Source organism: Ovis canadensis, chromosome 11 (genome assembly GCF_042477335.2).
Source record: "Ovis canadensis isolate MfBH-ARS-UI-01 breed Bighorn chromosome 11, ARS-UI_OviCan_v2, whole genome shotgun sequence".
Taxonomy (NCBI): Eukaryota; Metazoa; Chordata; class Mammalia; order Artiodactyla; family Bovidae; genus Ovis; species Ovis canadensis.
The window spans coordinates 43355574-43380336 of record NC_091255.1 but is presented as its reverse complement, the minus strand read 5'-3'; the positions used below and the strand labels follow the sequence as shown (position 1 = coordinate 43380336).

At 54.4% G+C, this 24763-nt stretch overlaps 2 protein-coding genes across 5 annotated transcripts in view; one reads left to right on the top strand and one right to left on the bottom strand.

Moving 5' to 3' along the window:
• Positions 1-9147, top strand: part of MPRIP (myosin phosphatase Rho interacting protein) — a 91749-nt gene extending 82602 nt beyond the window's left edge. For 2 of the 4 annotated variants that reach the window (XM_069543062.1, XM_069543065.1), the window contains 8 exons: positions 785-932; positions 1466-1583; positions 2498-2657; positions 3361-3480; positions 3763-3849; positions 4283-4445; positions 5334-5419; positions 8536-9147. In XM_069543062.1, the coding sequence (XP_069399163.1) occupies positions 785-932; positions 1466-1583; positions 2498-2657; positions 3361-3480; positions 3763-3849; positions 4283-4445; positions 5334-5419; positions 8536-8607 (954 nt within the window). In that variant the 3' untranslated portion in view covers positions 8608-9147. Of the gene's footprint in view, positions 1-784; positions 933-1465; positions 1584-2497; positions 2658-3360; positions 3481-3762; positions 3850-4282; positions 4446-5333; positions 5420-5781; positions 5848-8535 lie in introns of all 4 variants that reach the window. The other 2 variants (XM_069543063.1, XM_069543064.1) reach the window with 2 other exon arrangements.
• A 10162-nt stretch (positions 9148-19309) lies between these two features.
• Positions 19310-22519, bottom strand: PLD6 (phospholipase D family member 6). The gene is made up of 2 exons (XM_069542412.1): positions 22102-22519; positions 19310-20264 (listed from the first exon to the last, which is right to left on the bottom strand). Exons 1-2 carry the CDS (start codon positions 22517-22519, stop codon positions 20017-20019), a joined length of 666 nt encoding a protein of 221 aa, XP_069398513.1. The 3' UTR covers positions 19310-20016.
• Positions 22520-24763: the final 2244 nt, after the last annotated feature.

Sequence of the window (24763 nt, the reverse complement as noted above, 5' to 3'; positions counted from 1 at the left end):
ATATGCCAGGCCTGGGGGATACAGGGTGGGTGTATGGGGTAGTTGGACCACTTCTTAGCTCCCCAAGCCCACATCCAGGTCATAAACCAAGCCAGGCTGGAGCAAGGCACAGACCAGGCCGGGGAGCAGTCCTGCCATGACCTCAATGCAATGAGCAGAGGCACCTGGTAATTAGCACCTCACTTTGTACTCCTTCACAAGGAAAAGGAAATGTCCCACACCCTAATCTAATTCTTCCAGCGCATGCCTGAGAAGTTCAGTGACCATCTCAGAGTGGCCAGCTGGGCAGTGGCAGGGCTGGGCCCCCGGCTCTATGTCCTGGGTCACTGTCATTCATAGGGTCTCTCAGCTCCTGGCAGCTGACCAAGACTCATCTCTGTTTGCAGCTGTGCCCGACGCCCGGGGTATGGCAGTTCTGAGCACATCAGTGGTTAACTCAGACCAGACCTGCCAGCCTCTGCCCGTGCTCTGTGTCGTCCTGTCAGTCCTACCTGGCAGTCACTCCATAAAGGGCCAGGGTGGGCTGTTTTCAATTCCACGGCAGCCTCCTCCTACCCACAGTACCAGCTCTTTGCAGAGAAATGGAACTCAATCACAGGAATCAGGCAGCTCACTGGGTGAACACCCTTTTCTAACTGCTCTGGGATTGAGTTGGTGCCAGGCTCAGCTCCAGAGAGCAGCTTCCCGCCCTGGGGGCCAGGCAGGGTGGGGCTGTGGTCTTCTCAGTCACAGTTTGCTCAGGGAGCCAAAGGGAAGTGGGTAAAGCCCCTTGTGCACCTTTCAGGCCACATGCGAGCGGGGGTTTGCAGCCATGGAAGAGACGCACCAGAAGAAGATCGAGGACCTGCAGAGGCAGCACCAGCGGGAGCTGGAGAAACTGCGGGAGGAGAAAGACCGCCTCCTGGCTGAGGAGACCGCAGCCACCATCTCAGGTGGGAGTCGCTCACCCCGGGATGGGTTATGGGCTCTCCCCGAGCTGGGCACAAGCTCTAACCCTTCTCCAGGGGGACAGCAGGCTTAAGGAGCCCTTCGGGAGCTCATGAGCCCCGAGCCAGTCACATCTGTGCATCGGAGGACCTGTCCTCGTCCGTCTCTTTGCTGGTACTTCTCTGATAGCAGACACCTCTGCGGTGCCTTGGTCTGTCAGAGCCTGGAGTGTCAGCACCAAGCACTGGGCCTCGGCCAATGTTCCCTCCTTTGTGTTCCAGAGCAGCTTTGGGTCTTAGCACCGAGAGAAGACAGGCCAACCTGAAAGCCTGCTTTTTCTATATTATATTGGACGTTTATGGAATCAGGTTTTTTTTTAAATATTAAAACCAAACCCCACCTGATCCCTTTTGTTTGGGAGTTCCTGGGGAATCCTGGCCCAGCTGCCAACAAGCCAAGCCTCAGCGGTGCGGGATGTCCCCTTCCTGTTGGGCTCGCCCCGAGCCTCTTGGTGCTGAAGGCCACATCCTGTCCGCAGCCATTGAAGCCATGAAGAATGCCCACCGCGAGGAGATGGAGCGGGAGCTGGAGAAGAGCCAGCGCTCCCAGATCAGCAGCGTCAATGCGGACGTCGAGGCCCTGCAGCGGCAGTACCTGTGAGTTGGGCTGGTTGGCTGGGAGGGCGGTGCCTTCCGCCTGTCTTTGTACAAGCCTCTGAGACGTGGGGTCCTGGCAGCGCGGGTGGAGGCCCAAGGCACTGAGCCCACTCAGAGCCTCCTGTTCAAGGCGCCCCACACCGCCCTGGCCCAGCACTGCTCTCACAGCCCAAGTGGTCCCATTACTGAGCTGAACAGAAGCCAGTCAGTAAAACAGAGAGAGTAAGATGCAGCAGAAGAGGTCTCAGTCAGATCTTAAGGACCCACCTGGGAGACCGCCGGATCCCTTCTCTCCATCAGCTGCCGCTGCTTCAGAAGCTGGGGGGTGGAGGCGCAGTGTGGACACCCTAATTGTGTGTGCAGATGCGGCCACAACCCCCACGTCTTCAAACAGCACTCACTGCGGTGCTGTCTGCTGAGGCGGCAGGGGGAGGCGCGTCCACCCCACAGCTGCTCTTGAGCTTTGCCCTCAGGAGAACCAGCACCCCTGGGAGCTTTCCCCTCGGCCACCGCAGGCCATGCAGAGCCACCTTCACGGGGCTGCATTGACGGCAGAGGCGGGCAGCAGCAGCAGCTGGAGGGGGTCTGTAGCCCTTTGGCCTTGTTTTCCAAATCCGGGTAGAGCTGGTGTAGGCTGTCAGCCAGCTCCAGAAATGGCCCAGTTCTGATCTCCATCAGAAACAGCACGTTTTGGGTGTGAGGGTGAGGCTCTCCCAACCCCAAGCCCCAGGAGAGGAGTTCAGGCTGCCGGGGGATGGACGGAGCCCCCAGGCTGGGCTGCACACCTGTGCTGTGATGGGGCACGGGGCTCTCATGGCTGCCCTGCCTGGTGCTGTCCCGCTGTCCCTTGAGTTTGTGAAGGGGACGCTGGGCCCAGGGCGTGGCCCGAGAAGTGAGTGGCGCCCTCCCCCCAGGGAGGAGCTGCAGTCCGTGCAGCGTGAGCTGGAGGTCCTCTCGGAGCAGTACTCGCAGAAGTGCCTGGAGAACGCCCACCTGGCCCAGGCCCTGGAAGCGGAGCGGCAGGCCCTACGGCAGTGCCAGCGCGAGAACCAGGAGCTCAATGCCCACAACCAGGTGAGCCTCACGGGGGCCCCGCTCCGCAGGCTCCCCCCAATGTCCAGCTTCACCAGGGTGTGGGCAGACGTCACCGCTGCCGCTAGCTGCTAGCCTCGGGCTCTCTTTCTCGTCACTGTGTGGTTGGGGCCCAGGGCTCCACCCCCAAGGCTGGGACTGTGTTTAAACACCTTCCAGTCAAGACCATACAGTGCTCACATAGGATTTTGTCAGATTATTCTCTTAAAACATGCCTGCTGCTTAGAAAATTGGGGCATACTTAATATTTACTGATGGAACAGCTCAAGGTAGGTCTAGTCTGAAAAGAACTGCTCTGTGTGCACTGGACCGCTCATCCTCCCAAGGCACCGAGCAGACAGGCCTGTCGGCCTGGCCCCGGCTCGAGACCCTGGGGGGCCCGCAGCTGTGTGCCTGGTCACTGCAGTGGCCCAAGTGACCGCCTGTCAGCTGGAGAGAAGGGACACGAAGCGAGGGCTGAGGGCAGCAGAAGGCTCCAACCTGCAGGGATGGGGACACACGGAGCTGCGCAGCACCGGCTGTGGTGACAAGAGGGGCTGGGAGCACAGCTCCTGAGGGGCAGCTCCATGGAAATGGCTTCTGCACAGGTGTCACAGCTCACATGCTAACTCAGACACCCGGCTGCACTATGATCACAGCCCTAGGCAGCTCTGAGAGCACCTTGTGGTTGTGTCGCTGTCTCCAGGAGCTGAACAACCGCCTGGCTGCAGAAATCTCACGGCTGCGGACACTGCTGACTGGGGACGCCGGTGGCGAGGCCGCTGGTTCGCCCCTCACACAGGGCAAGGACGCCTACGAGTTAGAGGTATGGCTCAGAGCCAGGTCCCTTCAGCTTGCAGCGCACAAGTTGCACGTGGGACCAGGGGTGGCCCCAGCTTACGGGAAAACCCAAGTCATGCCAGGACACAAAGAGAACAGTTAGCCGCCAGGCAGCATGGGACCTCTCGAGGCCCCGGGACCTTTACATTTAACCCGTCCTCACTCCCTTGCCCCTGTCCCTGGTTTCCACCACATCACAAGTGCTGACCTCCAAAACCAAACACTGAACAGCTGTGTGACCCTGCAGCTCCCTCATTTCTCTCTCTAGGTCTTGTTGAGGGTCAAGGAATCAGAAATTCAGTACCTGAAACAGGAGATCAGCTCCCTCAAGGACGAGTTACAGACGGCGCTGCGGGTAACGCACGTCCCATGAGGGCCTGGAGGGTGGGGCCACGCGGGTCCAGACCACACGCAGAGGCCCGCGTGCATTCACCGTCACGAGTGTTCTGGACGGTGGCCCTCGGGCGGGGCAGCGGACATGAGGGCGGGCAGTCCTGCCTCTGCCTGGCAGGGCCCAGGGCTCCAGCGCACGGCCGTTTCCTGCGGGTGCTCCTGGAGGCGGACTCACTTGGGGTGGCCAAGACCGGGGCTTCCAGCCTGAAGCACAGAGCTGCCCTCAGGGTCAAGGCAGCGCCAGCCTGCTCAGAGCCGGGGCCCTGCCATGCCTGTTGCACTTTGTGTCTGGTTTCTGCCTCCACAAGGTGGGGTCAGCCTGCTTCCTCTGCTTCTGGAGGCATCCCTAGTCCAGTATGTCTGTAACCACGCTCTGCTGTCCTTTTGTCCCCAAGGACAAGAAATACGCCAGTGACAAGTACAAAGATATCTACACAGAACTCAGCATTGTGAGAGCAAAGGCCGACTGTGACGTCAGCAGGTTGAAGGAGCAGCTGAAAGCCGCCACAGAAGCACTGGGTGAGAAGTCCCCGGAGAACCCGCCTGTGTCCGGATATGGTGAGTCCTGCGGCTCTGGATTCTCTCTCTGGAAACTGGGTGGTGGGGCTGCTGGCCCTTGTTCCAGGAGGAGCCCCTTCTGGGTCAGACTCTCTCCCTGGCTGCATGGGCAGGACGTGGTGGGTGCCAGCTCACACAGGGCAATCACTCTTTGGTACACATGTTCACGACCGCAGGCCGTGTTTCTCGCTTTCCTGACGGACTCCCTTATTCTGGAAGTGGCTCTCGCTGGTTTGTGATCCTGGGGTTTCACCATAAAACCTATAAAAGGCCGCAGGGCAAGGACTGAGGCCATGTCCAACCTCACTGATCCTGGAGCCTCCCCCTCAGCCAGTGAGGACCCTTGCTTGGTGGCCTGCATCACTGCTGGGCAGGCATTAGGAGTTCTCCCAAAGGCAGGCAGGCCACAGGCAGCAGAGTTCAGCTCAGATGTAACACCGGCTGCTTCAGAAGAGTCTGGGGGCCAGAGGACTTTGGGTTAGCCAGAAGCGCACGTATCCTGTGACCTGGCACTTCACACAGGAGCACAAAGCTGGCTCAGCTTCCACAGTCAGGGGGCTGGCCTGCTAGTCACCCACCACGCAGCTCTTCACAAGAGACGGGGAGCGAGCCTTCAGTACAGGAAGCTAGAGCCCGGGGTCTCGGGAGGGCAGGCAGCAGGGGCCCAGCAGCAGCAGGGCCGTGGCCAGCCTGGGGCCGCAATCATCCTCCACGCCTCCTTGTGCCTTGTCCTGAGGATCTTATGACTTACGGTTATGGGCTTGGCATTCTGCTGGTTTGTTGATGAAGATGTCACGTGGGTGACGATGCTAAAAGCTGGGAAGCCCTCAGACTTGTGTGTTTTGGGGGGTTTACAAAACTAGCACCATGCCCTCTTCATCTTCTCAGACATCATGAAGTCCAAGAGCAACCCTGATTTCCTGAAGACAGACAGGTCCTGTGTTGGCCGGCAGCTCAGAGGCCTCAGGTCCAAGGTGAGTCTGGGGGCCTGCACTGGGTGTGCAGAGCCCACCAGGGGTTGCATGGAGGGTCCCCAGGGTGCCTCAAGTCATGCACATCCCACTGGGTCAGTGCCGGGGCTTCAGGCCGAGCGCCCCTTGCACAGCAGCAGGACTGTTTCCTCGGTGACGGCGGGCCTCCCAGGGGCCGTCCTGTCGTCTGGACCGCTCCTCGCACATCTGTAGTTCACACTGACGCCGTCCGCACACTTTCCTCCACATGGGCCCCTGCCCCCTGCGCACCCCTCCACGGGAAGGTGGGCGGAGGGTGGGGTGCCCAGCTTGTTGCACTTAGGATTTACTGTGTGTGTGTCTTGTTTTTGCTCTTCCCCTGACAGTCCGTAATTGAGCAGGTCTCATGGGATAACTGAAACGACCCGCTTCCCGGCCCCCCTGTCGTGTAGGTAAACCTCCTCTCACACCACTCGCCTGCTGCCCGCGAGGAGCGCTGCCTGCATGCACTGCTCGCTCCTCCACGGGAGCTCGTTTTCCCATCACTCTTGTTCTTCCTGCTCAGCAGCACACACAGGATCCATGTGAAGTTTCTTACCTCTTCCGGGGAGTTAACTGTAACCTCTTAACAGAGGGGCGGCTCCCCCCGCCTGGCCGGCTGCCCAGAGCCACATGCTGGGGGGCGCAGGCGTTGTCAGCCCTTCATCCCGCGTGTGGAATGGTGTGTGCTCACGTTCTCTTGGGACACCGCTTCCTCTGTCAGGAGGCAAGCTTGACAAGACTCTCCCATCGCTGAAGTAGTTCCCACTCCCCACCCCCAGGATTAACAGGCCAAGGGGGCTGACGCCTCATGCCTCTAGCTTGACAGATACTCAGCAGAGCAAGGGGACCACAGGCGCTAGGGGCTGAGTGTTTTCCAGCCCCAAGGACCCAGGCATCTCAGAGACGGGAGGCACGGGCTGAGCACTGGCTGCCTGACTCCGACACTTGGCCTGGACACTTCTGGCTCCCACAGGGCCGGGTGTCCAGGGCCCGGGTCACTCTCTCCTGAGCGGGTTTACCAGCTTGGCTGACCTGAGCTTGTTGACGCCCTAGTGAGGAAGCTGAGGGCAGCAGGAAGGGGGGTGGGCAGCGAGGATGCTGACGGGGCCTCGGGGCCGGACAGCAGGCGCCCGGCTTGCCGGGCTACAGGGTCCGCCTCAGGAGGAGCTGAGCCCAGCAGTCTGCCCTCAGTCCATTCAGTTCCCTACAGTTCTGAGTTGCTTCCCACCGGATGGTTCAGCTGGTCAGAAACTTAGTTGGGGCTTTTTTCTTTAATGTGGAAGCAATTCTATTTAGCAAACCCAGACTTGTCCTTTGGTTTCTGGTTTTCTTCTTATTGACGAGTCTTACTTCCTTGCCTGAGGCTGGCCTGTCTTTGCTACAGGTTCACTGTGGGTGCTGTGAGCCTTCTGCCTGTGCCTGTGAACAACAGGCCCCACAGGGAAGCCTTGCTCCAACGAGCCCGCTGCCTCAGGCGGACCATGAGTCCGGGGAAATAAAGTACTTTGCAGGACTTGCCTGCAATCCAGTGGTTAGGACTCGGCACTCTCAGCACCAGGACTCCGGTTCAGTCCCTCGTCGGGAACGAAGATCCTAAAGTAGTACAGCAAGGAGTTTGGGCTCTGGATAAAGGGCCAGATCTTTGTTCACAAGGCCTCTGCAGAGGTGTGCTGGGAAGGCCTTGCACGCTGGTGAAGGCGGGGGCAGGAAGCGAGGGTCGGTCTGTCTGGGGCTCTCAGCGAGGCTGGACCAAATGAGTTGGGGGAAGCTCAGGGACAGGGTTCCCTAGAGTCACGTTTGAGTCAGTTTGGCTTGGCAAGTTTTCGACATAAGAACAGCGTTCTTGCTGGCCCAGGGAGAAGCTGGGCCCTTGCTGTCTTCCTCAGGGACACCACTGGCCACAGCACTGGGCCTATGACGTGCTGTCAACAGCCAGCCGCACGGCTCCGGTGTGGCCCTCTGTCCTGATGTGTCTGTAACACCCCCACCCTCAGTGGGGAGACAGGAATTAAATCACCCAGAAACCGTGTCCCCAGGGCTTTCTGAACCAGGGTCTGCTCTGTGGATGTCTGCCTTTCCTGTGGGTGCTCTCTGTACCTGCCTCCCTCAGGAACAGGAGGGCTTGGCCCCCCCGGGTCAGCAGCTCCTCGTCTCAGGAGCAGCCGGGCTTCTCTGGGACTGAAAGCAGATGGGGTGTGTGCAGGCTCCTCGGGGGGAGCCCTGTCTGGGCAGCTGCGCATGGAGTCACAGAGGTGCTGGGTGGGCAGCCACTGACCCCTCCCGGCCTGTGACAGGGCTCGGAGGCCTCTGTCCTCGGGAGTTGGTGGTCTGCTGCCACTTAGGGAAGGAAGGTCCCAGCTAAAACAGAGTGGGTGGCAGGTTCCAGGGCCAGCCCCTGGGTGAGACTGGCTGCTGTGTAGACGGAGGCACTGCCTGAAGCAGGCGTGCTTGGGAGCAGAGTCCCGAGAGCATGTGAGGCACTCGTGCACATTAAAGCTCGTCACAGTGGGATGTGGGCTTATCCCCTTCCTCTGACTCGGTGGCGTCAGAATTAAAAAACAGGCGAGCAGCACTGTCCTGGGTGAAGCTGGGGCCCCAGGGAAAGCAGGACCCAGACCTGCCCTCATGCTCAGGGAAGCCTGCACGTGCCACGAGGGTCTGGATGTCCTTCACCTTTACTGAGGTCCACACAAACACGGGCAGGCTTCCATCCTGAAAGGCTCAGGAACGGCCTCCGTGTCCCCAAGCCCCAGGAGAGACCAGCAGGGCCTATGAGGCCTAGGAGCAGGGAGGCTATCCACCCTGGAGTGTGCTCGGGGCCTCCCGGGGCCAAACATGGGCACAGAAGGTGCCTCCTTGTTCTCTGCAGGGTCTTCTCTCCAGCACCATTGGTCTCATCCTTGCTTGTTGACAGAGCCCTAAGCTCAGCATCGGTCTTGTTTCTGACTTATTATTTCTCGTCCAGTAACACCACTTCCTCCGGGGCCGTGGCCCTCCTCGCACACCCACTAACCCTCCGGGACCCCGCGCCGTGCCTCACCACCGGCCACCTGTGCCATGCAGGGCTGAGGCCAACAGCCTGTCTGTTTCTCCACCAGAGTCTGAAGGAAGGCCTGACGGTGCAAGATCGCCTGAAGCTCTTTGAGTCCCGGGACCTGGAGCGCGACTAGTTGCTCCCGTGCAGCTTGGACACACCTCCCGGCCACAGCCCCCGTGCCACTCCTGTCCATCCCTTCATTTTTTATTGTCGTCCTTGTTCTTGGTGTTGTCGTCTGCATTGACTGTGGTTGGATGCATGAGAGACTGGCCTGTGGATGGCTCGCTCCACTCCTGTGGTCTTCATTCAAGCTTTCCCTGGTTTCTGCAACCTGCCCTGCCTTGCCCCGGCTCTCTGTCAGTATTACGGCCCAGCAGCCTGGGATAAGCTAGCTCTGTCTCACCCTGCGTGCAGGCGGGGCAGGAGGGGCCACGAGGCTGTGCTGTGGGTCCCGTGCTGACAGCTCACAGCCCAGGGAGGACCTGGAAGCCCAGGGTAGGGCTGAGCCTGCACCTGCCCCGTGGGCTTGGGGCCAGGGGAGCAGCTCTTACACATCCGCTGACACCGCTTAGAGCCGCACCCCAGACCGTTGTGGTGAACCCTTCACAGCCTGGGAAGTGCTGCAAGCAGCCACTCCTATTTTTGTCTGTTTTTTATTAAATCTTGCACAAAACCCGGCCCCTCTCATTCCTTCCTATGGTCATTCTTTCTTGGTCACCAGGAACCCTACTCTTCTCACATGAGGTGGATGCTGCCCTGCAGCCTGCGTTCCAGGCTGGAATCACAGTGACAGCATGTTTCCTCGGTCACTGGAGGAGGAAGCTTGCTCACCCCTCCATCTTTTGGAAAGAAGCCCCCTCTTGCTTTGGGAAAGGTTGACCAGAGACCCTGTTATGTCAAGAAGGCAGAGAGGATGTTGGAGCTAGATGGAAACCGGCCGTTGTGACGTGTGCTCACTCGAGCTGAGGCCCAGGGCACCGGGGCGCCCACGCAGGGCTGCACTCGTGCTTCTGTGTTCTTGGTGGCCTGAGTGACACGCTTCTAACCACCACCAGGCATCCTCAGCACTAATCCTGTGAGGACGGGAGCAGGGACACAGCCCCAGGGGAGCCCACATGGCATCTGGCCAGCACTTGGGCGAGAGCCACAGGCTTGGGGTATGCAGGTACTTTGGGGGTGAAAACGTACACGTCGTTGTGCAGTTTCTAGATACAAGAGGCCGCGTAGGGTGTCCCTGGAGGCAGGGCAGAGCGCGGGTGTAGAGCGTGCGCCCCGCCCACTTCGCTGGGACAGCTCAGAGCACCTGGCTGCAGGGCCTTCCCTATTCCTGACTCTGCTGGCCACTGCACTGCTGCTGTTGGTCCATGTTTGCAAAAGCTCCTTCACCCTGCTCATCAGATACCCCTACACCAGCACATCTCAGAGCCGCCTACGTGGGTGATGGCTCTGAGGGTCTGACGATGGCGGGGGCGGGGCTCTCTGGGCACTGAGACTGTGCCACCGCTGCCTCCTTCCAGGGTGCAGGGTCCACACGGAGCTGCTCCGTCTGCTGGTGGGCCGCACGCTGCCACTCATCAGAGCAAAGGAGCTTCTACCTCTGTCTCCATCAGTGAACCTGGGGTCTGACCTAGCACTCCACAGCGGCCCCTGCACCCACAGGTGGCAGGACTCGCCTCTCTGGAGGCGGCCAGGAGCCACACTGCAGAAGCTCAGGCCACAGGGGCTCCCCAAACCCCCACCCTCTGCCCCGGGCAGTGCTGGCCATCGACTTGAGGTGAGGGCTGTGCATGGCTGGAGGGAACAGGCTGGACACACGGGGGTCCCTGCTCTGCAGTGTCCTTGGCACACCCCCTACAGGCACCCCAGCTCCTCGACGGGGGCCTGCCACGACTGCAGAGGAGGAAAGAGCACAAGTGGAGGCAGCCTTGGAGGGGGTTTCTGTGCTGGCAGGGAAAGGGTGCCCGGGGGGCTGTGGACAGGGAGGCCCGGCCCCCACCCCACAGGGAGCGTACCTCCATGTCCCCAAGGATGGGAGGGGACCACTGCGTCTACTCTTCCTGTAAACGTTCACTCCTTCCCTGGGGACCTGCAGGCACCTGCCTAGGGGACAGCTGGACAGAGTGGCGTCACCTGACCGCTCTGCCTGCGCACCTTCAGCACAAGTGCCAGGCTCGGTCCGCCTCTGGTCATGCATGCCGCCAGCCGCGGGCAGGGCTGAAGGCCAGCGTTCCGGTGGCCGTGCTGGCTGCAGTGCAACACTCAGGCTTGTGCCACTGGGCGTCAGAACCAGTGTGGCCTTGTGGGGGGAGGCGGTGGCCATGCTGGGGGGACCGGCGGAGGCCGAGCTGAAGCTCAGCAGGTGGGAGGAAGAGAACGCGGGAAGGGCCAGCCCCCGGCCAGAGACGTGGCGCCTGTCACTCGCAGCATCCAGACCCACGCAGAGCGGGAGCGGCAGTTTGTACAAATGCGCGCTTGTGACCCTCAGGGTCTGCCTGAGCAAGCCGAGGACGACACCCACAGGGCCCTGTCCTGCGAAGGGCCCGCCGCCACCTCACTGCGCCTGCCCAGCGGCCCTGCGTGCAGGGCGCCTGGGACACTCCCGCAGCGGGGCTGCCCTCCTGCCTTCACACGTCCACACTCGCCAGGCGCTACTCTCCACAGCCCGAGGGCAGGCCTTGAAACCATGCGTTTCGGTACCCTGACAGAAGATGGGACAGAAACCCAGGAGGGATGCGAACGCTCAGTCTCGAGAACAGCAAGTTCCTCTGTAAAGGGAAGGCCTCCCCTTCCCTGAGCACGCGGCAGCCCGGACGCACAGGTGCCGCCCCTCCAGGCCCCTCAGGTGGCTCCCTGTTCCTCTGCACAGAACTGGGACGTCATGCAGAGCAAGCGGAGTCCACAGGGCTCAGGGTCACTGCCATGGATTTCTGTGACACAGTCTGTGTGGGTGGGTTTCTCTTTCTCCTTATACAAGCACCGCTGTTTAAGACGAGAAGAAACAGCTTGGGTACAACACAGTGCCAACCAACGTGACAAGGCAACGTTTTTAATGACTGACCTACCTTTTATAAAGCCTGAGTCATTTAACAGGTGGTTCTGTTTCCTCCTGAAAGATCTCAGTAATACCTGTTCCTCATTCTTGGCAAAGTCACTCAAAGTCTTGAGGGAAAACCAAGAGGGCGCAGGAGCGCCTGTCTGCCCAGGCCACGAGCAGGGTGGGCCGCGCCAGCAGCCGCTGCATCGGTCTGCCAGCACCGCGACCGCGTGGGGGCCACGCACTCTGGGCCTGGTGTGGCGGCTTCACGCTGCCGCTGCTCCACCACACAGACCCGCAGGCCCGGGGCTGGGCCTCCTGCGATGCTGCCTGTCCGCCAGACGTCCCTGCCACCCACCCTCGCCTCCACAGCTAGCCGGGACACACGTCTGCGTTTATTTCATAGGAAGCTGGTAATAGAACACAAAGAACACAAAACTCATTCTTGTTTATGTTTGTATCACAGCCAATTGATTTTAGGATTTAACCTTAGTAATAACAACGTATCTATTGACTCTTAGGATTCAAAACCAGTTAAGTGATAAGAGTTTTCCTAAGTAGTATTTATAAAATGTAAGGTTCTAAGTGTCTCCTTAACAATTAGAATCCTCAGATTTTCATCACAGACACACTTCTATCAAGGTGACTGTCTCAACCCAGACTCAAGACAACACATGCTGTGCCTGACTGCTGGGCCCGGACAGAATGGGGATATGGAGACAGCGGCTGCCTCTGCGACAAGTCTGTGGGTGGTCCCTGGCGGCAACCATGCCTACCCCCACCGGCTGCTCATTCAGGGGGCAAGTGCTCAGAGAACAAGCCTGCATCGCTCTGTGCTGATGCTAAAAGAGAATGTTCATCAGACAGGGCTGCACTCAGCCTTTGGGAGGCCCAACCCTCGTGGAGGCAGAAGGGGCCCCAAGAAGAGAAGAGTCTGGTCAGCTTGCTGCTCTCTGACAATTCAAAACTTTTACCATTTAGTTTAAAGCTCTTTTTTAAAAACAAAATTTCTGATCAAGTGTTCGCTAAAACTGAAGTGTTACTTTGTCAAAATATTTATTCCTTTGTGTGACATGCTAGATTCCCATGGATGTAGCGGATCATTTCTACTGTAAATATTACCTAACTTTACATAAACAATGTCATAATAAACTATTTTTGCATCACCCTTCGTATGCTGTGAAGAGAGGCTTTGTTTAACAGAAGGACACGAGGAAAAACAAGCATTTAGGTCAAAAGTCAGAATCTGGGTCAGGAACCTAGAGGTTTATAATGGAGTTTTGGTTTAACTTTTACAAAACCCATTTTTTAAGTTTTGGACGCGCTGTCAACATTTTAAGATCAGGAGATTTCAGATGTTCACACACAGTGAATAGTTAAAAATATTTTACACCCATAATCTAATTAAGACACGCTGGTTCAGTTATAGGAACTTTCAAGGGGCCAAAAGGATGGAAAGAAATACCAACCAGAAGAAGGAACTAACTGCCCCATACCTGCCCTTTTACTAGCGGATCTGCAACAGCTTTCCTTTCTGTTTAAAAAAACACACATCCTACATTATGACCTAGTAGGCGCGCACACCCAGCCACAACCATGAGTTCACAAAAGAATGTGCCCTTCCTGGGACATACTCTGTGAAGTCTCTATCCTACTGCATTTTTAAAGTTCTGACTGTGACCTGCTATATAAATTTAAAATAAGAAACTGACTCCCAGCAATACTATGGCTGTTGGAATAAAATGTGTGAAAATGTGGGGATCCAAACTTTCACTCAGCTAAACACAAACTAAAGTTTGACTATTAGAAATCAACTATGGTATCTGTAAAAGGTAACGAAAGTAAACTTAAGATGCAAACATTTCCAGTACTGGTCCAACTGTTGACAAGATGTTTCAATGGTCTTTTTACCCATTTAAAAAATTATTCTGGTCAAACAAATGTACACATGGCTTTGGGACACTGATCTAATCCAGTGATGTTCAGCTTTACCACACACTGTATTTTAAAGCAATGTAAGTACAATTTTAAAAATCAGCCGGCAGCTGGGAAAGCGATAAAGACACAGCAAACGAGGCACAGAAGAGCACACCCTCCACATTTCAGGACAGCTATGAAACACCCAGCTGCCATCGCACTCGACGCTAAGACTGAAAGCTCCCCTGTGCCCAGAAGCAAGACAAGGATGTGTATTCTCATCACCTCTGCCCACTGTGCTGGAGACCAGCCAGAGCTCAGGAGGAGGAGAGGTGACCGTCCACCTGTAGATGGCAGGACCCATGTACAGGAAATCGAAGGAATCCACCAAAAAATCATTAAACTAAAAATGAGCTCAGCTAGCATGCAAGATCCAAGGCTCAAATACAAAAACCGACTGCTCTACACTACTAACAATCTGAATGGATACATTTTTTAAAGTGTAAGACTTGTATACTGAAAACTATGAAACATTACTGAAAGAAATTTTAAAAGACTTAAATAAATGGAAAGGTGTCCCTTGTTCATGAGTTGGAAGATGCAATATTGTTAGAAGAGCAGTACTCTCCAGTTTCACTTACAATTCAAGGCAACCCCTACAAATCGCAGCTGCCTTCATCAAGTTGATCAGCTGGCCCAAGGTTCCTGTGGAAACGCACAATGGCCCAGAGCGATGCTGGGGAAGACGAATGAAGCGAGGACTCCTTCTACTGGGTCCCAGGACAACTGCAAGGCTTCCGGGATCAAGACGGTGTGGTACCAGCATGAGGACTGACATACAGATAATGGGACAGAACCAAGGGTCCAGAAATAAGCCCCTACATTTACAGTCAATGGACTTCAACAAAGACGTCAAGACCATTCAGTTGGGGGGGGAAATAGCCTCTTCAGCAAACAGTGCTGGGACATGCAGCTACCCACAGGCAAGAGAATGAAGTCAAACCCCCTAATTCAGGGTTCCCCAGTCCCTGGCTGCACAGCAGGAGGTAAGCGGCAGGAGAGCAAGTGAAGCTCCACCTACTGCACCCCAAGGCTCGAACCACAGCCTGGACCACACCTCACCCCGTCACGGAGAAATCGTCCCACGAAACCAGTCCCAGGTTCCAAAATGGTTGGAGACCACTGCCCTACATCCCAGCACATGCAAAAATTAACCCCAATGCTTCACAGACCTGAATATGAGGCTTTCAGAGAAAAGAGCAAACATTTGTGATTCCTGGCTGTGCAGTGATTTTTAGTCAAGACACCAAAGCAGAAACAGGAAGAGTAAAAACAGATAAACTGAACCATACCAAAATAAATTACACACACTGCAACAATACCACCAAGAATGCGAACAGACTGCCCACAGGTGGGAGGGGACGCCTGCAAATCACACTTCTGATAAGGGACCAACATACAGAGTATACAAAGACTCCCACAATGCCAGCAATAAACAGGCAATGCGACTTTTTTTAATGGGCAAAGGATTTGAATAGACATTTCTCCAAAGACTATATAAAAGGTGAAAAAATAACACAACTCAACGTTACCAGTCCTTCAGGAAACACAAGGTAAAACCACAGGAAGGCAGCACCTCACACCCAACAGGCTGGTGATGTAAAGTCTGACAGTTGCTGGAAAAATGGCAGCCTCACGCAAAAGAAAGAAACCAGGACATTTCCTCACACCATACATAACAATCAACTCAAAATGGAATAAGGGCCGATTGGAGACCGTGTGGAAAAGAAGAGAACCTTCCTACACTGTCAGCGGGAACGTGAACTGGTGCAGCCGCTACTGAGGACAGTATGACAGGTGTCACAGAATCCTGCAGGCACACTCCTGGGCATGCGTCTGGAAAGGCAAAAACGCTAATGCAGAAAGATAACACACCCCAGTGCGCACAGCAGCACTATTTAAACCGCCAAGATATGGAAGCAAGCTAAATGCCCATCAACAAATGAATGGATAAAGAGGTGGCAATACATACAAACAATTAGAATATTATTCAGCCATAAAAAACAATGAAATAATGCCATTTGCAGCAACATGGATGGACCCAGAGTTTATCATGCTGAGTGAAATAAGTCAGAGAAAGACAAATGTATTACTTCTATGTAGACTCTCAAAAAAAAAAAAAATACAAATGAACTCATTTCCAAAACAAAAACAGACTCAGAGACGTAGAAAACAAACATGGTTACCAAAGGGGGTATCAATTAGGAATTTGGGATTAACAAACACTACTGTATGTAAAACAGATTTTTAAAAAATGACTTATAGTACGGGTAACTACATTCAGTATCTTTTAATAATCTCTTACGGAAAAGAATCTGAAAAAGGTTAGCAACATATATGTATGGATGTACACATATATACACACACACTGAATCACTGTGATGTACCCTTGAAACTAACACAACACTGTAAATCAGCTCTGCTTCCATTTTAAAACAATGGATTAAAGACCTACATGTAAGACCAGAAACCATTAAACTAAAAGAAAATATGGATGGAATCTTCTTAACCTAAATTGTAGCAATATTTTTTTAATGTCTCTAAAGCAAAGGAAATAAAAGCAAATACAAACAAATAAGACCTAATTAAATTTAGAAATTGCAAAGCAAAGGATATCATCAACAAAAAGACAAGCTACTGAATAGGAGAAAATATCTGCAAACAATATGACTGATAAGGGGTTAATATGCAAAATATATAAACAGTTTATACAACTTGACATCAAAAAATACAAACCACCCAATCTAAAAATGGGAAGACCTGAATAGAAATTTTTTATATATAAAACATGCACATGGTCAACTGGCAACATCGTTAATTATCAGTGAAACACAGATTAAAATCACAATGAGACACCCCCTCACACCTGTCAGAATGGCCATCACCGTAAAGACTACAAATAACACGCTGGAGAGGATGTGGGCTAAGAAAACGCTCCTGCACCACCGGTGGGAATGTGAACTGGTGCAGCCGCTACGGAGAACGACGGATTTGAGAAATGGAGGTTTCTCAAGTTAAAAATTACCATGTGACCCAGTGATTCTACTTGTGGCCATATATTCAAAGCAAATGAAAACACTGATTAGGAAAGATATACACACCGCCATGTTCATAGCACCACAATTTACAATAGCCAGAAACTGGAAGCAACCTAAATGCCCATCATAGATGAATGGATAAAGAAGTTCTGGTACATACATACAAAGGAATACTACTATTTAAAAAAAAAATGAAATAATGCCATTTGCAGAAACATGCATGGACATGGAGGGTATCATGCCAAGCAAAGTCAGAGAAAGACAAATACTGTATGGTACCACACGTGGAATCTAGAAACTAAAAGAGACTAGTAAAAACAAAAAAGGGAGAGGCTTGATATGCAGAACGAACTAGTGGCCAACAGCGGGGAGATGGGAGGGGGAGGGGAGACGAGAGTAGTGAATTCAGAGGTACAAACTTCGGCATACAAAATGAGTTACAAGCATATTTAATACCACATATAGTCAGCATTTTATAACAACTAAATGGACTATAACCTTCAAATATTATGAAACACTGTTGTATGCCTAAAACTTACATAATATTGTACCTCATTATACCTCCATTTTAAAAACTAATTTTTAAAAAAGTCAAATAATAGCTTTTTGCTGGTGATGATGCAGAGGAAAAGGAATCCTTATACCTGCTGGTGGGAATATAAAATGGTTCAATTGCTTTGGAAAACCATCTGGCAACTTATAAAATGGTTAAATAGAGTTTTATGACCCAACAATTCCATTCCTAGGTATATACTCAGAAGACTCAAGAACAAGTCCACACAGACACTTGTATGTGAGCATTTACAGCATTATATTTACAACAGACAAAAGGTACAGACAACCCCAGTGTCCACCAATTGATAAACAGGTAAACACAGTGTGATCTGTCCATAGAGACTTATGATTCAGCTATAAATAGAAGCAAAAAAATGCTGACACCTGGCTCAACATGGATGGCCCTCCAAAACACTACACTTAGGCAGAGGAGGGGCACACTGAGATCACACTGAGACCGCATGTTGCAGGATTCCATCATACAAAGCATCCACAGCGAGAAACCCACAGAAATGGGTTCCTTTCTGGAGTGAAGAAAATGCTCTGAAAATTGATGGTACTGATGGCTGCACAACCCTGTTACTATAGTAAATAACAACCAAATAACTCTGTTAACATACTGACAACTAATAATCTGTTAATATACATCAATACACTCAGCTGCGCACTTTTAAAATAGTGTCTTTTATAGTATGTGAATCTCAATGAAGTTATTTTTAAAGGAGTCAGTTGCTTTAAAAACCAATTCAGGGGCTTCCCTGGGGGCCCAGTGGTAAAGAGGGGCAACTAAACCTGTGCCCCAAAACTACTGAAGCCCACACACCTGGAGCCCATGCCCCGCGATAAGCCCGCACCCACAGGAAGAGGAACCCCTGCTCCATACAATTAAGGGAAGCCCTCGCAGCAACGAAGTCCTAGCACAGCCAAAAATGAATAGAAAAACTATTTAAAAAGAGCAGTTCAGCGCAAGCAATGTAGCTGCATGGTTTCATTCCAACGTTCTCCTGAATATGACAGGTACAGGGAGACTGGCAGAGTCACATTACGACCAGGACGATTTCTTTTATCACGAAGTTCTCAAAAGTTTAAAATATCTTACGTGTAACGGTGCCAACATTCCACATGTGCTGTTAGGCTGCACCCCTGTCCCATGGTTAAAATGACAAGCTTGAGCCCCAACTACAGGCTGAACGAGAGGCTGTGGGGCAGGGCTGGGAGGGCAGCAAGAGGGGGCCGCCTCTAGTTCTCTTACGGAGTAACTGCCAAGCCTCCTGGGGTTGACTACCTCCTATAAAGGTCCTGTTCATGCCAGAATCCGGTGGACAAAGCATGTAGCTTCGGACACACACTGTACAAGTCCCTTCCCAGCCTCTTCCCCTCCAGTTACTGCCCCGAGGCATGTCAGCTACACTTCCAGCGTCTCCTTAGCGCGCCTGCGCAGCTCTGGACGCTCTCTGGACAACTGCTGCCCAGGACAAAGCCCCAGACTCAGCCTGAACTGTCTTCTGCACCAAATGCACATCCACAGCTCAGCTCACCCGCCCTCACCAGCTGGAAGCCTGGGACCTCCCACGGCCTCAGCAGTGACCCCCACCAGCTCATTGGGAGGACTGGACACGCTGGGCTCGGCCCAAGCCCTGCTGTGACCCAGCCGCCCCTCCTCTCGCCTCTCCCGTCAGCGCGGGGCTCTGGTCACCTCATGCAGTCGCCCACCCTCAGCAGGGACAGCCTCCACTCTGCAGGCTGATTTCAGTGCTCGCCTCCTCGGGCCCTCAGGACAGAATGCCTGTTACCTGAAATTTAGGTTAGGTTCAAACTCCTACCACAAAGACAACTATAATGAAAACAATATAAATCAAATTAAGTGAAATAAAATGTTAATGGGATGAAACCATTTCACAACTTTGTCAACAGCAGCCTTGATGGTGGGGTTGGTCTTGGGTGGTAGGTGCTTCTGGAAGCAAGCCCTGCGGACAGGGGGCTGGGGGCGCTGAGCCCCACGGGCCGGACAGCCACTGAGGAGCATGGCTGGGAGTCAGCTCAGCTGCTCAGAAGACACCAGGCTCCCCCAAGTCTTCACTCCTCTGGGAGACAGTGGGGTCCCCCAGGAACACCCCCAGGTCTTCACTCGTCTCTGGGAGACTATCTTAGCCAATGGGTTCTAAATGGCTGGATGCTGTCCCCACCCCGCAAAGCTACTATTTGCATGAAAAGGCAGCCACACACGCAACTGGACAGGAAAGGGAGCAAGTTTATTCAGGGGGACCCAGCTCAGGCGAGAAGCACTGTCACCATGAAGCCACATGACTTCCAACCAAGAACCATGCTTTACAACTTCAGCTGAGTTCTGTCTGGGTTTACCTGTCCGACATCCTAGGTCAAAGGTAACTTTAAATCAAGAGAAACACTACATTGGCGAGGGGTGCGGGGAACACTTCAAAGATGTCACATCCGTGCCAGAAATCAGGACAGCCCAGTGAGGCCACCCCTAGGACCCACCTTGCCTCAGGGATACTGAGCACGGCCTCAGGTGTCATGGTGAAGGTCAAGTCTACATAGACAATCAAACTCCCCTGAATGTAAGAACATCAAAAATTACAATCCTAACGTGCTCAAACAGGAGCAGCTTCTGGACACTAGTCACCCAGGTTCTGAAGTCTGGATGTGGGGGAGGGCAAGGGAGCATGGGGGGGTGGGGCAAGGGAGTTTTGGGGGACCCGGGAGGCATCAGAATCAGGAAAGGGACTCGGATCTGCTGCCTCTCCAACCCTGATGGAGGCACCCAGTCCGAAGCACCTCCCTTCCACTGCAGGACAGTCTCTGTCCTTGCTAAGCCCACACTCTCTAAGGAAAGTCACTACTCAATGCAAGAAAGCCCCCCTTCCTCGCTGGAGCTCGGCAGGACTCCAGCCTGGGGGCCGCTGGCCTGGAGCCCGCCTCAGCGAGCCCTCTCCTTCTGAGGGAAGAAGGAGAACCTGGTGGGGTCGAACTCCTCCCAGATGCGCTCGAACTCCTCCAGGAAGAGCCGCACGTATTCCTCGTCCTCCACGATGAGCACGTTCTCCCTGTTGTTCTGGATGGCCTGCGTGGTCCAGTTGAGGGAGCCAGTGATCAGCACCCTCCTGTCCACGATGGCGAACTTGTGGTGCATATAGCCCAGGTCTTGGTCGTGCCGGACCTGGATACCTGCAGAGAGCGAGACGCCACTGCTGCCCGGCAGCTCAGGGGCTCCGGCCGCCCCGCACGGGGCCCCCCGCTCCCTCCCCAGCCCCTCCTCTCGCTGTCCACCGCCCAAGCTCTGGCTCCTTCTCCAGCGTGGATGTGCTCACAGGACTGACTGCTGCTTGTGTCCAGTGGCGCGGGCACTGTCAGGTCTGGGTGGTGACAGCGGCTGAGCCAGGCAGGGGCCGGGCCCACCAGCCCCAGAAGGCCTGGCCGGCAGCAGGGACAGGAGAGTTAGTTTCTCTGGAAACGCCTCCAGCCCTGACTGGGGGAGGCTCCCCACCCCCTCCCGTGTATATGACACACATCACCCTCCACTACTGGTTTCAAGACGAGCCAGCAGCGACTGAAGCAAAACCCATTTGATCTCGGGTTCACGTGCCCCTAAGGTCTCCCTCGGGCCCAGAATCAGACCCCTCATGTAATCAGGACCTCGTGAAGTTGGGGGACCAGCCCAGGAGGACCTGCGCAGAAGACACCAGGCCCCAGACCTGAGGCCTAAGCTTTGGCCCCGTGACCACCCAGCTGACGCGGCCTCCCCTCCTGCTGAGGCTCAGGGCCCCTCGCGCACCCGCCTCAACATGTGCACCTCGGCCACAGGGTTGCCTGTCACTCCTCGCACCACAAAACAGGCCCTCACGCAGGTGACTCCTCAGAGCAGCTGTCTGCGCCCCACCCATGACCCTCCCGGGCACCTCCAGGGCTCCTGCTCTGCCAGACCTCCCTGCGGTACAGTCCTGTTCTGCACTTGTGGACCCGGAGCCTGGAACCTGTCCAGTCACAAGGAGACGGCTGAGCAGTGAGAGAAGAACAACCGCAGGGACGCCCTCAGAAGACAGTCAAGCGTTAGCTGGAATCTGGTTGTGGGGCCCCTTCAAGGTTCTTGCCAAATCTGAGGCCCTACGATTCTCTACAAGAAAACGGCTGTGCTGAAACAGCCAAGCTTCGCCAACAACAGAACCAACATAGGATCGCAAAGCTGCCAGGAAGAGCCGAAGTCAACGTCCTCACACTGACATCGTCTCCATCCCGCCCTGCACAGACATGAGGACCAGGGTAGCATGCACCCATGTTCCCACCCCAGGTGAGCTGAGAGCAGCCAGGACAGTTCTCAAGGGCCCCACGTGCCTGGCACAGTGGCCATGAGAACAGGCAGGTCAAACGGTCGCTAATGCAAGAATGACCTTTGCAGGGGCCTCAGTGACCCAGGGAAGGGCAAGAGGTTCGGACTCCTAATCGTTCACGCAGGACACAGCATCACACGGGGGCAGGCGGAGGAGTTTCCAAGTAAGGCAGGTGTCAACTTAGAACATCCTCGCAATTACTCATACTCCCGGGTTCATCGTTCCCACTCCAGTGAGAGGCAGGTCCGCCAGAGACCTGACTTCCCTGCCGTTTGGCAGCTGAAGAAACAAATTACCTGCTCACTAACTAACCATTTCAGCTCCACGTCTTACCTTATTTTAAATATTCATTTCAGATGCCCCCAAAGAAGATTCACTAGTGAATTTAAGAGAAAACACTTTCTCCTCCGTTTGGTCCTTAAGCCAACGCTGCATCTCTGCACACCTGTGCCCTACACAGACTTCTAGGTCCCTGAAAGGCTTTGCTTGAGGACCTGCTTCAGCCTCGGCCCCTCCGGGGTTCATGCCCAGGTTTCGGGCTGAAGACTCTGCACAGAAGCTCCTCTGTACACCCCGGACGGCTGCCAAGGGACGCGAGTGTCTCCCCAGTCCTCCGACGCTGCCCCAAGCGCCCCGCAGTCCTGCCTCCACCTCGCGTGGCCCAGCGCCCGGCCTACCTGCCTTGCGGAGCAGACCAATCTGCGAGCCGTTGAGGGCCATGTAGTCGCAGTCGGTGACCACGCGGACGCGCACCCCGCGCTGGTGCAGCAGCTGCACGGCGCGGCCCAGCTGCGGGCTGGAGAAGGCGAACAGGCAGAGCTCCAGACTGACGCGGGCGGCCAGCAGGGCGCTCAGCAGGCGGCTCAGTGAGCTCTCGCCGTGGGGCAGGCTACACGGGCAGCCCGAGGGTGTGGCACCCGGGGACCGCAGCAGGGCTTCTGTGCAGGTCACTTGTGATGGGAAAAACAGCACCTCGCGCCGTGGTCGCCGCCGACGCCTGACCCACAGCCAGCGCAACATGGTGGGCAGTGTCTCCAAGGCCAGCGCGAGGCCAGCAGCCGCCACCACAGCCACCTGCCAACGTAACGGCCGCATGGCGTCTGCACGTACCTAGGCCCCACGTGCCACGTACGCTGGCCGCATCCTGCGCCTGCGTGCCTGCCACGCACGTACGCCAGCCACCCATTGCGCCTGCACGCCAGCAGGTCACGTGTACCCACCGCCAACTGCGCCTGCGTGAGGGCCAGGCAGCCAGCAGCCCATCGCAACCTTGCACCGACTGCCCACGTGCTCCCGCCTGCTGCGCTATGCGCTCACTGCCAACTGCGCATGCCTACGAGGTCGCCGCCTCCTCCCAGTGCGCCTGCGCCCCCACCGCTCACCACCCGCGTGCGTCTGCGTGCCCACCTCCCGCCTCCCGAATGCGTCTGCATAGTCAGCGCCATCGCCCACTGAGCCTGCGCACCTGGCCCTGAGGGATGCAGGTGGCAGTGGCGAGGAACCCACAAAGGTCCAAACTGGAACAATGCGAGGACCGCGTAAATAATGCAGAACTGGCTTGTACCCGAGGTGTAAATGTGCATCCTCTATGGTGGAGTGAATGAACAAGGAAAGAGAGGAACTGCTCCGCCCGACAGAAGAATCCCTCGTGATCCGTGGATGCTTGTCCTGAGGGTGCTGCCCGGGACTTGGGGTTGTGGGGGGCGCCCTCTGCGGAAAAAGGACAGCAACCCTCACACGCGGAAAATGGGCTGAAGGGTCCCGTCTGAGTGCCTGAGAGGCTTGGCCGTCTTTCCCGAAGTTGTGACCGGGTCTAGTCAGAAGAAAAAACCCACGGGAAGCTCGGGTTAGAGGACTGCTTTCACTTCTCACGGGACGCCTGGCCAGTGTTGTTCAGGTCGGCCAAGGGCACGAAAGAAAGAGCCAGCTTGGACGCTGTCACGGGTCAGCACAGACTGGGGAGACCTCACACCTGTGTGCCCTGCACTGGATCCGGACACAGAAACATGAAAAAGCTGGTGAAATCCAAAAAAAGTCTAGAGTTTAGTTACTAATAATGTACCGATGTCAGTTTCTTCACGTTAAGGAATGAAAGTAAAGGAAGAGGCTAGGAGGAAGGGAAACTGAGTTGAGGGGTAAATGGAACTCTGTGCGATCTTCGAAACTCTTGGGGAAATCTAAAGTTATTCTGAATTAAAAGTTTATTTAAAATTTGAGGCACACACCTTCCATCTGGTGCAGCCCTCCCGCTGCATCCCACACAAACACATTCTACACAAAGACTTGGACACAAATGTTCACAGCAGGCTTGCTTGTAATAACTCAAATCTGGAAACATAAATGTCCCTCAATAGATAAATGTTTCCATATCAATGCGACAGAATGCTATTTAGCAATAAAAAGAAACCATTGATACACACTACTACAAAGAATGCCCACACAATTGCACTCATCACACACGCTAGTAAAGTAATGCTCAGAATTCTCCAAGCCAGGCTTCAGTAATACGTGAACCATGAACTTCCAGATGTTCAAGCTGTTTTTAGAAAATGCAGAGGAACCAGAGATCAAATTGCCAACATCCGCTGGATCATCGAAAAAGCAAGAGAGTTCCAGAAAAAACATCTATTTCTGCTTTATTGACTATGCCAGTGCCTTTGACTATGTGGATCACAATAAACTGTGGAAAATTCTGAAAGAGATGGGCATACCAGACCACCTGACCTGCCTCTTGAGAAACCTGTATGCAGGTCAGGAAGCAATAGTTAGAACTTGACATGGAACAACAGACTGGTTCCAAATAGGAAAAGGAGTACGTCAAGGCTGTATATTGTCACCCTGCTTATTTAACTTCTATGCAGAGTACATCATGAGAAACGCTGGGCTGGAAGAAGCACAAGCTGGAATCAAGATTGCCAGGAGAAATATCAATAACCTCAGATATGCAGATGACACCACCCTTATGGCAGAAAGTGAAGAGGAACTAAAAAGCCTCTTGAAAGTGAAAGAGGAGAGTGGAAAAAGTTGGCTTAAAGCTCAACATTCAGAAGACGAAGATCATGGCATCTGGTCCCATCACTTCATGGCAAATAGATGGGGAAACAGTGGAAACAGTGTCAGACTTTATTTTGAGGGGCTCCAAAACCACTGCAGATGGTGATTGCAGCCATGAAATTAAAAGACGCTTACTCCTTGGAAGAAAAGTTATGACCAACCTAGATAGCATATTCAAAAGCAGAGACATTACTTTGCCAACAAAGGTCTGTCTAGTCAAGGCTATGGTTTTTCCAGTAATCACGTATGGATGTGAGAGTTGGACTATGAAGAAAGCTGAGCGCC